The sequence below is a fragment of the Sceloporus occidentalis genome, unplaced genomic scaffold (assembly GCF_023333645.1).
Source record: "Sceloporus occidentalis isolate IW3139 unplaced genomic scaffold, rSceOcc1.0.p SCAF_86, whole genome shotgun sequence".
Taxonomy (NCBI): domain Eukaryota; kingdom Metazoa; phylum Chordata; class Lepidosauria; order Squamata; family Phrynosomatidae; genus Sceloporus; species Sceloporus occidentalis.
The window spans coordinates 2,439,232-2,451,877 of record NW_028317066.1 but is presented as its reverse complement, the minus strand read 5'-3'; the positions used below and the strand labels follow the sequence as shown (position 1 = coordinate 2,451,877).

At 46.3% G+C, this 12,646-nt stretch overlaps 1 protein-coding gene across 1 annotated transcript in view; it reads left to right on the top strand.

Moving 5' to 3' along the window:
- LOC149285006 (uncharacterized) overlaps positions 1 to 12,646 on the top strand; it is a 386,586-nt gene that overhangs the window by 362,818 nt on the left and 11,122 nt on the right. The window contains exon 4 of the mRNA XM_089495924.1: positions 1,617 to 2,296. Coding sequence (XP_089352050.1) covers positions 1,617 to 2,296 — 680 coding nt within the window. The remainder of the gene's footprint in view (positions 1 to 1,616; positions 2,297 to 12,646) is intronic.

Sequence of the window (12,646 nt, the reverse complement as noted above, 5' to 3'; positions counted from 1 at the left end):
ATAGAGTGGCACTATTACTTCCCTTGATCTAGAAACTATACTCGTATTGATGCAGCCTAGAATCACATTGGCCTTTTTAGCTGCCACATCACACTGTTGGCCCATGTTCAACTTGTGATCTACTTGGAGTCCTAGATCCCTTTCAAGCGCAGTTTAATTGTGTTAGCAACATCCTGTAGAATATTTGAATTTGTAGTTTAGTGAGGCGCTATTAGAGAGACACCAAAGGAGAGGGGCCTTGGGGATTGTGAGGCAGCCACGAACCTGACAAATTTTAAGAAGTGGTTTGAGAGAACTTCTGAGAATCGACTCAAATCCTTGTTTGTAGACATATTTAGGGGTTCCATTAAGCAATTATGAGTAATATCTATGATGGGAGGAAAGGGGGGCACAAACCTGCTTTTCCTCTAATGTTTCTTTTCCAACTTGAGCTTAGCTCCATGGTTGATTCCAGAAGCCCTTTGTTACCCAAAATGCTGGAGTCTGGGAAGGACACCCGCAAGAGCTATGTTTTTAGGGGAATGTGGTACTTAGCTGAAAGCAGACATATAGTTTGGTTGGGGCAAAAGTAACCTTGGGATTCAGCTCAACTCTACCAGGCCCGGAAGCACACAGAACTCCAAAGGCATTTGAAATAGGTTTTTATGTTTTATTTAGGGGAAAAGCAATATACACACATGTACAGATATAGGTGTTCCCACACACACAAGAACTAGTAACAAAGGTGGGTGAAACGTGTGAGGCTTTGCTAATGGTAAAACTTTACCTAGGTGGATCTTGATTGCAATTGTTGAGGGTCCAGAAAGGGGAGAGAAGTCAGTAACTCTAATGGCAAGTGGGGCTGGTGAGTGTAGTGAGGTGTTTAGCAATGTAAACCGACAGACTGTCTGTCTTTAATTGGACTGACGTCAAAGAACAGCCAGTCAGGGCAGATATTTATTCTGTGATTGTTTCTTGGGGTCAGAAACCAAGTGTTCAGAAAGGTTTATATCATTTTAGAAAGATTCCTGGGGGAGAGAATGGTTTGAAACCAAATTGAATACAATGGGTGCTTGGTGGAAATATCTCAGACAGAAAGGATTAGCACACCGGCTCTTGTTCCTTCTTGGCTCTGAATTCCTATTGTGTTCAAAAGCCAATATACAGTGCAATCCGAGGGTGACACTCCCAGATGCAGCTCAACAATAACATAGCAAAATATGGAAACAAATATCCAGACATAGTTATTGGCAATGCACTGACCACTTTTCACTTAAAAATAAATCAGAAACACAATTGGTTTCAATTAAATCCTTGGAGGTTCTCTATCTTGATTTGCAAAATAATACAAATATTTGCAAGCTCTACTCTGACTTTCATCAACTTCACCATCTCTTGCTCACACAACTCCAATCCAATCCACACCAATCTGCATGTGAGCTGTATACTGGTTGTGAGTTATCGCCTGGAGCCAAACAGCATGAAGTGACTTCTGCAGTTAGCTTCCATCATGCCTTGGGCTCTGACTCAGGACTTTATGGCACTCTCACAGGATATGATGCCACCTGTCAATCAAAGTATTTTATCACATGGTTAATGGAATATTTTTTCTTGTCTGTCATTTTCCTTGTTTACAGAATCACTTGTCAGTCATGAGAGAATCCACACAAGAAAGAAGTCACATAAATGTCAGCATTGTGGGAAAAAATTTGCTTACAAGTCAGTCCTAGTGGCACATCAGAGGGTCCACACTGGAGAGAAGCCATACAAATGCCAGCATTGTGGGAAAGGTTTTTCTCAGAAGTCAGACCTAGTGACACATCAGAGAGTCCACACAGGAGAGAAGCCATACAAATGCCAGCATTGTGGGAAATGTTTTTCTCGGAGGTCACACCTATTGGCACATCAGAGAGTACACACAGGAGAGAAGCCATACAAATGCCAGCATTGTGGGAAATGTTTTGCCTACAAGTCAGTCCTTGTCATGCATCGAAAAGTTCACACCGGGGAGAAACCATACAAATGCCAACGTTGTGGGAAATGTTTTCCTCAGAAGTCAAGCCTAGTGACACATAAGAGAGTCCACACAGGAGAGAAGCCGTACAAATGCCAACATTGTGGGAAATGTTTTTCTTTGAAGGCAGTCTTAGTGAGACATCAGAGAATCCACACAGGAGAGAAGCCATACAAATGCCAGCATTGTGGGAAATGTTTCTCTCAGAAGTCAAGCCTAGAGAGACATCAGAGAATCCACACGGGAGAGAAGCCATACAAATGCCAGCATTGTAGGAAAGGTTTTTCTCGGCGGTCAAACCTAGTGAGACACAAGAGAATCCACACAGGAGAGAAGCCACACAAATCCCAGTAGTGAATTAACATTATTTTTTTGTCAATAATGAATACAAAAAATATATTTTCCATCCAGTGGTGCCCAGAAAAGGCCCTTGTGATTTTGTTTGTAAGCTTTGTCTGTCGATATGTCTGTTTGTGTTTTAAAGTTGTATTTTGTCATTTTTAGGTTTTAATTGCTAATAGTATAGATAATTACTTTGGGTTGTAAATTTAGCTGGGGATTGTGGGTTGTGGTATAGGTTAGGTAGTTCGGGGGCTGGGATTTGTTATAGATGTGTAGAAGAGTTATGGGAATGATAGCTTTTGCAATGTGGGGGATGTTGGCTGAAGAAAGTTTGGGGGCAGGTATTGACAGAAAGGGATAGTTTCTGGGAATGGCAAAGGGGGGCTTGTTAATTGTGGGGCAGAGACTGGGAATTGGAGGTGGGGATAGGTTTGGAAGAGGGGGGAGTTATACGTGTTGGGGTTTTAATGTACTGTTTGCTTGGCGTGGGCAGTTCTGGCTTAAACACTGGATTTCTATGTGTTCTCAATAAAGTTCTTTGCTTTTTCAACACATTGGACTCTTTGATGCACAGAAGTTCTGAATTTGCCCGAAACTGACCTTTTCTTCTCGCCTCAGTCCTCAGCTCCATTCCCAGCCATAAGAACAGAAGAGGCAAACACACACACAGACAAGCATACAGGATACACAGAGAGAACTATATTTCCAAAGCAGAGCCTTCCTTTCCTGCCTTTCCCTCCTGAGTCCAGCTCTGCACCTTGGGCTCCGTTGCGGTCTCCTCAAAGGAAGGAAGGAAGGAAGGGGAGGCCGCTGAACCCGCAGAGCATAACTTCCTTTCCTGCAAAGGCCTCCAGAGGAATAAGCAGCAGCATCTAGGCCCTGGCAATCCCTGCGCATGCTGAGGAGGGGCATCAAGGGGGATGTTGAGGTCACCCAGGACCAAAAGCCTAGGCGAATCCAGCAGCAGCACAAAGACCAGTTGTGTTAGCTCCGCTGGGGAATCTGTTAAAGAACGGGGCAGACAGTAAACCCACAGAATCCCCAGAGTTTCCCTAGTCTTTAAGCTGAGGCAAATACATTTGATGTGGTCCATCATATGGATAGGTATCCTGGCCAAAGCAAGATTGTCTTTATGGACCAAAGCGACGTCCCCTTACCTGCTCACTGATGGAGAACCCGGCTGGTAAGGCCTGATCCCAGGTGGCAGAGCTATCATCACCCAGCCAGGTCTCCGTGAAACAAGACAGGTCAGCCTCTTCGTCCAGTAGGAGATCCTGGACTATCTGCATTGTATTTTTGACTGACCTGGCATTACACAAGAGAAGGGAAAGGTTCTGTGGTTGATTTGGTATGCTCTCCAGCCCTTTTGGGATAGCGGGGTGAATGGAAGGGGAGAGAGATATATGTCAGGCTCCTAACTGCAGCCCCTCTTGCAACACAAAAGGCAGTACTTTGAAAAAGGAACAGCTTGTATTGAAGATAAATGCAATAGAAGTGACTTTTTTGTCAGGAATGAAAGAAAGTATACATATATCACTTTTATAACCATATCAATTAACCTGACCCCATTAACCAATAAAGCTAATTAACTGGATAGCCCTTTCCCACACAGTGTCCTTCCATCCGGGATTCTGGCAGCGTTTCTAAAAACAATTAAGCTCTCATGTGCCTTTTCTCAATCACTGCACCTGTGACTTTCGACCACAGAACTCAGCCACACAACAATTTAATTAACATTATGGCTTAACTATATATATATATATATATATATATATATATATCCCATCAATCCCAATCTAATATGATACTATATGAAAATATAATAAGCATAAACAGATAACAACATAATACAATATAATGATACCAATAACTATGTTCCCCCTCCTTTTACAGAGACCAGTCTTTTAAACTCAAGCCTCTGTTAGAAGGGTGATTCCCACACATTCCAATCCTAGCAAACAAGGACATTCTTTAGCCATGATCTCTCTACCTCTTTCTAGTATCTTCTATTAAAGCACATATTAAAACATATTATTTTAAGCCACCATAAATCCCATCTATCTTAACTCTAATCTAAACCTATAACCTTTATGGCATAAATCCCAAATTAATAAATGCATGAATAAAGCTATTCATGACATATTGTGACTTCAGTCTGATGCTCCTTGGATGAACGATTGAGATGGTACTATTGTGACTTCAGGGTGGTGCTCTTTACCTGAAGGATTGAGACTGGCCCTTTGCAACCTCAGGCTGATGCTCCTTGCCTGAAAGACTGAGACGGGAGAATTGTCACTTCAGACTGGTGCTCCATACCTGAAGGATTGGGACTGGCCCATTGCGTGTCAGAAACAGTGTATAAGGGTTCTGTCATAAAGAGTAAAATATTAGGGTTTGGTTATTAAAGTAGGAGTTATAGTTGTAGTTCATAGTAGGTAGTGTAGAGTGATGGGTTATAGAGAGCATGTAGGGGGAAATGTTAGAAGGACAGATCGAGTGGCTTTTAGATGAAGGCAGGCGCTTGGAGAGGAGGATGGGGTTGCAGCTGTAAATGGTTATCAAGGAAGAGTGAAGCTAGCTTGGGAACACCGCTCTTCAAGGTGAGGCTGTCTGGGAGAAGGGAAGGGAAGTATAGACAACCTTGGGATCTATGCAACCTCCGCTTGTGTTGCTTTATCTTGGGAATTGGGGGCTGGCTTAGGGAGGGGTTGAACAAGGTCCTTTGGACTTCAGACTTTGCAAAAAGGTGTTAATGGATGTTTCTGCTTGGATTCATCAATAAAGCTGCTCTTGTTTCAAATGGGTTTTATTTTTTGAGCACAGGACTGACTCCAGATCTCACCGTTTGCAAAGTATCACACTTTTAACTCCAAAGGAGACCCAGGAACAAGAAGAGTCCTTGGAGAACCCGTTGGTTCTGGAGAGTCTGGTGGTGCCTTCTTCAGAGAAACTAGGAGCCAAGCCCAAGACTGGGAAACCTCCTGAAGCTCACACCATCCAGGCCACCACTGGAGGATTTGGGTTTCCAGCCCCAGACTGGGGAAAGGAAGGGCGTTGGGGGGCAGAGTGACAGCCTGGGACCTGGCAGTGGGGGAGTCGCTTGATAGAAGAACCCCAGCAAAGATGAACTCCAGGTAGACGTTTATCGAATGGAGGAAGACAGAAAGGAAATAAAGGACCTATGAAGTGGATGGTGTCCAAGTTAAAGATGTAAGACAAATGTGTGAGTTCTGACTTAAATCCAGAGGAGAAGAAGAAACAAGGAATGGTGTTTTAACACAAGCTAAAGAACTAAACAAGATGGTTCCGTGCAGAGCATTGATGTGAAGGAGGGATTTGGCAACTGAGACGAGGAAAGGCTGAGGAATTTGGAAACTGAAGTGGGGAGATGTTCAAGTGTGTCGAACTATGACCGGGAAGGTGCTTTTTCTCCTGAGTCACAATAAAGAGGAACTGACAGGACAATGGACTAATTTGAACAGAACAACCTGCCTTTGAACAGCTGTCTCCTCCTGAAAAGAAGAAGTTGAGTAATGGGCGGCAATATTGCAAGACTTCAGCAACCAAAAGCCAGAGAGAAGTATAAGGAGCCTTGGCTTTCACCCTAATTTTGTTGGCACCAAATGCGCAGCAATGATATCATCCCCAGCCTTTGAGGACAACTGATCAATGTCCGGCGGAAGGAAAGTGTGTGAGAGTATTGTATGAATCTGTGAGTGAATGAAAGACCTCTTGATAATCAATGTTTGTATTATGTTTGTGATTTAATAAATGTTACATGTATTATGTTTAAACTCAAATTTTGGTGTCTCACTATCTGTGTTATCCCTTCTCTGAATCAGTCCACAGAAAGAGACATTTTCATTACACGCTCTCAGGTTAAACAGGTTGCCCTTACAAACTTGGGCATAACAAAGATGTAGAGGAGGAAGATGTCAGAGGCGAACTGGGGGCAGCTGATGCTCCTTGCCTGAAGCATTGAGACTGTCCCATTGTGACTTCAGTCTGATGCTCTTTGCTTGAAGCATTGAGACTGTCCCTTTGTGACTTCAGTCTGATGCTCCTTGCCTGAAGCATTGAGACAGTCCCATTGTGACTTCAGTCAGATGCTCCTTGCCTGAAGCATTGAGACTGTCCCATTGTGACTTCAGTCTGATGCTCCTTGCCTGAAGCATTGAGACTGTCCCATTGTGACTTCAGTCTGATGCTCCTTGCCTGAAGCATTGAGACAGTCCCATTGTGACTTCAGTCAGATGCTCCTTGCCTGAAGCATTGAGACTGTCCCATTGTGACTTCAGTCTGATGCTCCTTGCCTGAAGCATTGAGACTGTCCCATTGTGACTTCAGTCTGATGCTCCTTGCCTGAAGCATTGAGACTGTCCCATTTTGACTTCAGTCTGATGCTCCTTGCCTGAAGCATTGAGACTGTCCCATTGTGACTTCAGTCTGATGCTCCTTGCCTGAAGCATTGAGACAGTCCCATTGTGACTTCAGTCAGATGCTCCTTGCCTGAAGCATTGAGACTGTCCCATTGTGACTTCAGTCTGATGCTCCTTGCCTGAAGCATTGAGACTGTCCCATTGTGACTTCAGTCTGATGCTCCTTGCCTGAAGCATTGAGACTATCCCATTGTGACTTCAGTCTGATGCTCCTTGCCTGAAGCATTGAGACTCTTTGTCGCTGGGCCCCGAGCTCCTTCCGGGGGGGGGGGGGAGAGGTGGCCCCATGGGTTCCATAACAAACAGTAGGGAGCCTGAAGTATGCTGCAAATAACTTTAATTAAACATAAACGTAGGCCCAAAGGCAACACAACTCTAGCAGTTCAACACACTGCCAAAAAGAAAGTAAAGTCTCATCAATGCGTGGCTACCTGGCCGCTTGGTTCTCTTCACCTGGCTAGGGCTGCCTAAGGAGCTCTGGTGTCCATGTCAGCTAGGGCAGTCCCAGGCTCCTGACTAAGGCGTCCCCAGGTTCCCTGGTCTGGAGGCCAACACCAGCCCCTAATATCCCACAACAGCCGGGGTCCAGGATGGATTACCGGTCGGGCTTGATATGGTTCAGGGTCTTCAGCCATGAGATGAGCCCACAGAGGCCGCCAATTTTCGCCTGCCAGATGCGCCTCGCCTCGCCTGCCAGGGCCTGCATGCTGACCTCTGAAGTGGCACTGGTTAATCTCAGCTGCGAAGGTGTCCCACATGCGAGCTTCTACCTCTGCCTCGTATCCAGTCTGTCCTCCGTCCCACAACGCATTAAGCCCCACAGACTCTGCCTTCCACCCCCCATTGCCTCTGGCATTTCCCCTTTTCTATCCCCTAGCCCCGCCCTTTCGTCGGCCTCCTCCCCAGATACAGCTGCTTCTCTTTCCGCGGGCCCAACTTCGCCCCTCTGGGCGTCCTTTGGGTCCTCCAGGGCGCCGTCCTCTATGGCGGGATCCCAACCCGGCTGCTCATCCTCCTCTACCCTCTGACACTGTTCCATTGTGACTTCAGTATGATGCTCCTTGTCTGAAGCTTTGAGACAGTCCCATTGTGACTTCAGTCTGATACTCCTTGCCTGAAGCTTTGAGACTGTCCGATTGTGACTTCAGTATGATGCTCTTTGCCTTAAGCTTTGAGACTGTCCCATTGCGGTTTCCAAATGCTTCACCATTTTAGTCGCCCTCCTTTGGAGGTGCTCCAGTTTCTCAACATCCTTTTTGAATTGTGGTGCCCAAAACTGGACACAGTATTCCACGTGAGACCTGACCAGAGCAGAATAGAATGGCATTATTACTTCCCTTGATTTAGACACTATACTTCTATTGATGCAGCCTAAAATTGCATTGGCCTTTTTAGCTGCTGCATTGCACTGTGGACTAATGTTCAGCTTGTGGTCTACTTGAACTCCTAGATCCATTTCATACGTATTTTCATTCATCCAGGTGACCTCCATCCTATATCGGTGCATTCCATTTTTCTGCCCTTAATGCAGTACCTTACATTTCTCCGTGTTGAATTTCATTTTGTTAGCTTTGGACCAGCTTCCTAGTCTATTCAGGTCATTTTGAATTTTGATCCTGTCCTCTGGGGTATTAGCTACTCCTCCTAATTTGGTGTCATCTGCAAATATAAGTATGGCCCCAATTCTGTCATCCAAGTCATTGATAAAGATGTTGAATAGCACTGGGCCCAGGACAGAACCCCACTGGACACCCCACTGGTCACTTCTCTTCAGGATGAAAAGGAGTCATTGTTGAGCACTCTTTCGGTTCAGCTGGGCAACCAATTACAAATCCATGTAATGTTACCTTGTCTAGCTTGTTTCATGTTTTTGTTTTATATACTGTTTAATTTGGTTAACTGCTATTAGTGAATTGCCAAGAGTGGCCACCAGATGGCGCTCCAGGATAGAAGTTGGTGAGAAGCCCAAAGAGGCTGCAGTGCCCTGAGTATCCACAAGAGGGCGGCCTTGTATTAGGAATGTTCTTTATTGATAAAACCAAAGTCTATGGGGTCTAATGTGATTTTCCATTGGCTCCCCATTCCTGAGAGGGCATGGCCTCCTTCCCTTTACTGGACCTTCCTCTGCTCCCATTGACTGCCTATTCCCCATAAAAGGTTTCAGCCTTATCCCAGCAACAACGGAGCAAACAAGGCCCCCCTCTCAGTTGCCCTGAAAGCAAAAGGACCACTGGAAGGAAGTGGGGGGAATTGCAGCGCTGCATCATGGGAAATTTGCAACTGGGGGGTTTGTGGTGGTGAAACAGAGCAGAAGCGAAGCTGCATTCCACACCAGACCAATTCGGAGTGGAATCAGAGTGAGCTTGGAAGCGATTTCTGTGCATTCGCTTGCTACCGGTTTTCCCCAAAATGAGGGGTCACTTTGGAATCATTGCGGAAGCCCCACGGAAGGAGCCCCCATAGAAAAGAATCGCCTGTGATAACACTCACATTATTGCATGAATTTGCATCATTGGACCCACGGTGACTTCGGATCTGAGTTGCAAAGAGCTGCAAAAACCTCCGTGTGATAAACATAGTCTTTGAGATTTCACAAGGCTCTGTGGTTTTAGGAATAAGAAACTGATTATCATAATTGTTGTTGATAATAATAATAATAATAATAATAATAATATCCCATTCTCCCTCATAAAGGGACACATATGAAATTACAAGTTTGAGAAAACAAACTCTCCTTTCCTGGCATTTGCACCCATTGCTCCGTCTCCCGGTCTCCTCCGCTGGGAGGAGGGAGAGCATGGAATTCTGGGAAAGGCTGGCGGTTGGCTTGGAGCCTGAATAGGGTTCTAGAAGGCTGGTGGCTTTGACCGTTGGCTGCTTAGGAAGAAGAAGGGCTCCTTCTGGGTTTCCTTGGCAGGAAAGGGAAGGTGGGGGCCTCGAGATGGCGATGGGAGACCCCCAAATTTGGTTCCTCTGAGAGAAGGATGGCTGGGGGGAAGAGCCCCCAATTTGGAGCCAAGGATGGGGGTCTGGAGGGTCTTCTGTAGGGAGGCAGCTTTGGGGGCTTGAAGCAAAGAAGCCCCCTCCTCCTCCCCTCTTCTCCGGCTGCTAGGCCTCCTCTCCTCTCTTGGGAGTCTCTGTGGGGCCATGAGATTTCGGAAAGGGATCCAAGAGAATCAAAGGGATGCTGGGACCAAATAACCTCAGAATATGATCAAGATTGCAAGGTTCTTTCTGAGGAAGGAGAGGCAAACTAGGAGAGGCTGCAGCTGTTTGCTTTTGCCTGAGCCTCTGGGAAGGACCTCTCTTCTCCTTTCTCCTTGGCTGTCTTCATGGAGGGCAGACTCCTTTTGCCCTTTGGACTCAGTTTGCAGCAATGGCAGTGAGCTGAAGAGAAGGGTAGAAATGGCAGGAGGAGGAGGAAACTGTGGCCTTTGAAGAGCAGCTGAGAAGGTGGGAGGGCAGAGGATGAACCAGGGGAGGGTCCCTGCCAAACTGGGAGAGTTGGGGGCATTCAGAAGGAGCTGGGCCTGGAAATGGAGGAGGAGAAGCGGGCTTATAAAATGACCTCCATGGATGAGGAAGCTGGGCCAAGCCCATGACATACAATGGCCCAGTGAAACGATGTCCATGTTGTAGGAGTCAGTGTGGCCTAGTGGTTTGAGCATAGTGGAACTACGACTCTGGAGATCAGTGTTTGAATCCCAGCTGCAACATAGAAACTCACTGGGTGACTGAGCAAGTCATACTCTCTCAGCCTTAGCGGAAGGCAATGGGAAACATTAAATTTAGAAATATAATATTGCAGTTGCTATGGTTGTTGTTACTGGGTAGTTGTTGTTGTTCTTATTGCTGTCTATCTATACATTATGGTTTTATGTAGATTATTGGAAGAAAAAAAATCAAAAATAGACCCATTAAAATCAGACACATGAGTCCTACCCAGCCCTCCTCCTATTGACATCTTTGGGAGTGATGAAGGCTGGGGCCAACCCTACGACTCCAATCTTAGCCCCATTTTCTAGAAATTAAGGGGATGTACAGGCCGCCCCTTTTAGCACCAGATCAAGGCCATGGCAAACACATTGCTTTTTGCAGCTCCTTTTTGCACTATGATAAGGATACGCCGTGGCCTTTCTGTGGGGCAAAACAGAGCTCCTTTCTGCGCTGCGGAAAAAGTGCCATATCCGCCAACAGTGTGGCTTTTCTGGACTGCTTTGGCACTGCGTCATCTGGATGTAGCACCAGAGGAACGCCATGTCGTCATCTGCGATGTGGTGCAGTGTGCAGCGTCACACCGGCATGTGGGAAGAGTCAGGAAGTGCGCTGTGCAGACGCCATCTTCACCCTAATGCCGGCTAACGATGCTGGTCTCTACGCCCCAAAAGGCCCAGTGAACTGTCTTAGTCTTTCGGCATTCACAAGATTCTCTCTCTGCGGGTTTGGAGGCGAGACTCCCTCTCTTTCTTGCCAAGATAGAGACTTGTTCAGGGAAGGCTTGCCATGGCCTTCCCCTGAGGCTGAGAGAGTGTGACTCCCCCAAAGTCACCCAGTGGATTTCCATGGTCCCATTTCTCTCCCCCCATAACTCCTTCCTCCTTCCCACACTTTGGCCCTATTCTTCCATATCCACCCACCTTTGCCTCCCTTCCCATCACTTGTTGTTGTTGTGTGCCTTCAAGTCCTTTCTGCCTCCTCGCCACCCGCTCATGGGGTTTTCTTGGCAAGGTTTGTTCAGAGGGGGCTCACCATGGCCTTCCTCTGAGGCTGAGAGAGTGTGATGCCCCACCCAATGGATTTCCATGGCTGAGCTGGGATTTGAACCCAGAGTCATAGTCCAATCAATGCTCAAACAACTAGTCCACACTGGCTCCAACAATCCACTTTAAAAGCTTGGTCTTTTTCCCAGATGTCTTCACCGCAAAGGAAGGCATCACAAAATGGAAGACATTCAAGAAAAAGGGAGGACAGGACTCAAGAAAAGCTCCAAACACCCCTAGAAATGTTAATGCATGCTTCTTAGTCATGCTCAAAATGGAGGATGCTTTAGAATACCTCCTGGACAGAAGGTTGGAATGGAGGACATGTCCTGGAAGAGGAGGAGGTCTGTCCTGCCCTGAGGTGAACCTACCATGGGGTTTTCTTGGCAATATGAGTTCAGAGAAGCTTTGCCATGGCCTTCCTTTGAGGCTGAGAGAGTGTGGCTTGCCACTCTTGGTGGCTGTGCCTACTATGTGTCTTTTCTTTCTCAACCTGGAGCCATTCCCATCCTTTTTTCATAGGCTGCATCTACACTGCAGAAGTAATGCCATTTGACACCACTTTAACTGCTCTGGCACCAAGCTATGGAATCCTGGGATTTAAATGTTTGGAGGAGAATTCGCCTTCTCAGTCAGAGAGCAGTGGAGCCACAACAAACTGCAAATCCCAGGGCTCCATGGCATGGAACCCGCAGGATGACCAGATGTCCTCTTTTTCTGGGGTATACCTTACATTTCAGTCTTCTGTCCAGGAGGAATTCCAAAAATGTCCTCCCTTTTGAGCATCACTAAGAAGCATGAATTTATATTTATATGAGGGGTTTCAGCTTTTACTGGCCATGTCCTCCATTTTACTTGAAAGCCCTACATTTTGTGGTGCCTTGTCCTCCTTTGCGGTTAGTACAACTGGTCACCATGGGAGCCAAAGGCGGCTAAAGTGGTGTCAAACTGCAGCCCCGGTCCTCTCACCTGGTGACTCTATGGGTTTTCTTTCTTGTGAGACCCTTTTCTGCCCCTTGGGTGAAGATTTTCAGTTTTTAGGGGTCATACATGAACCACTACTACCCCATAAATTCATGGAATGGGACCCAGATTTTCCCACATCATTAGAA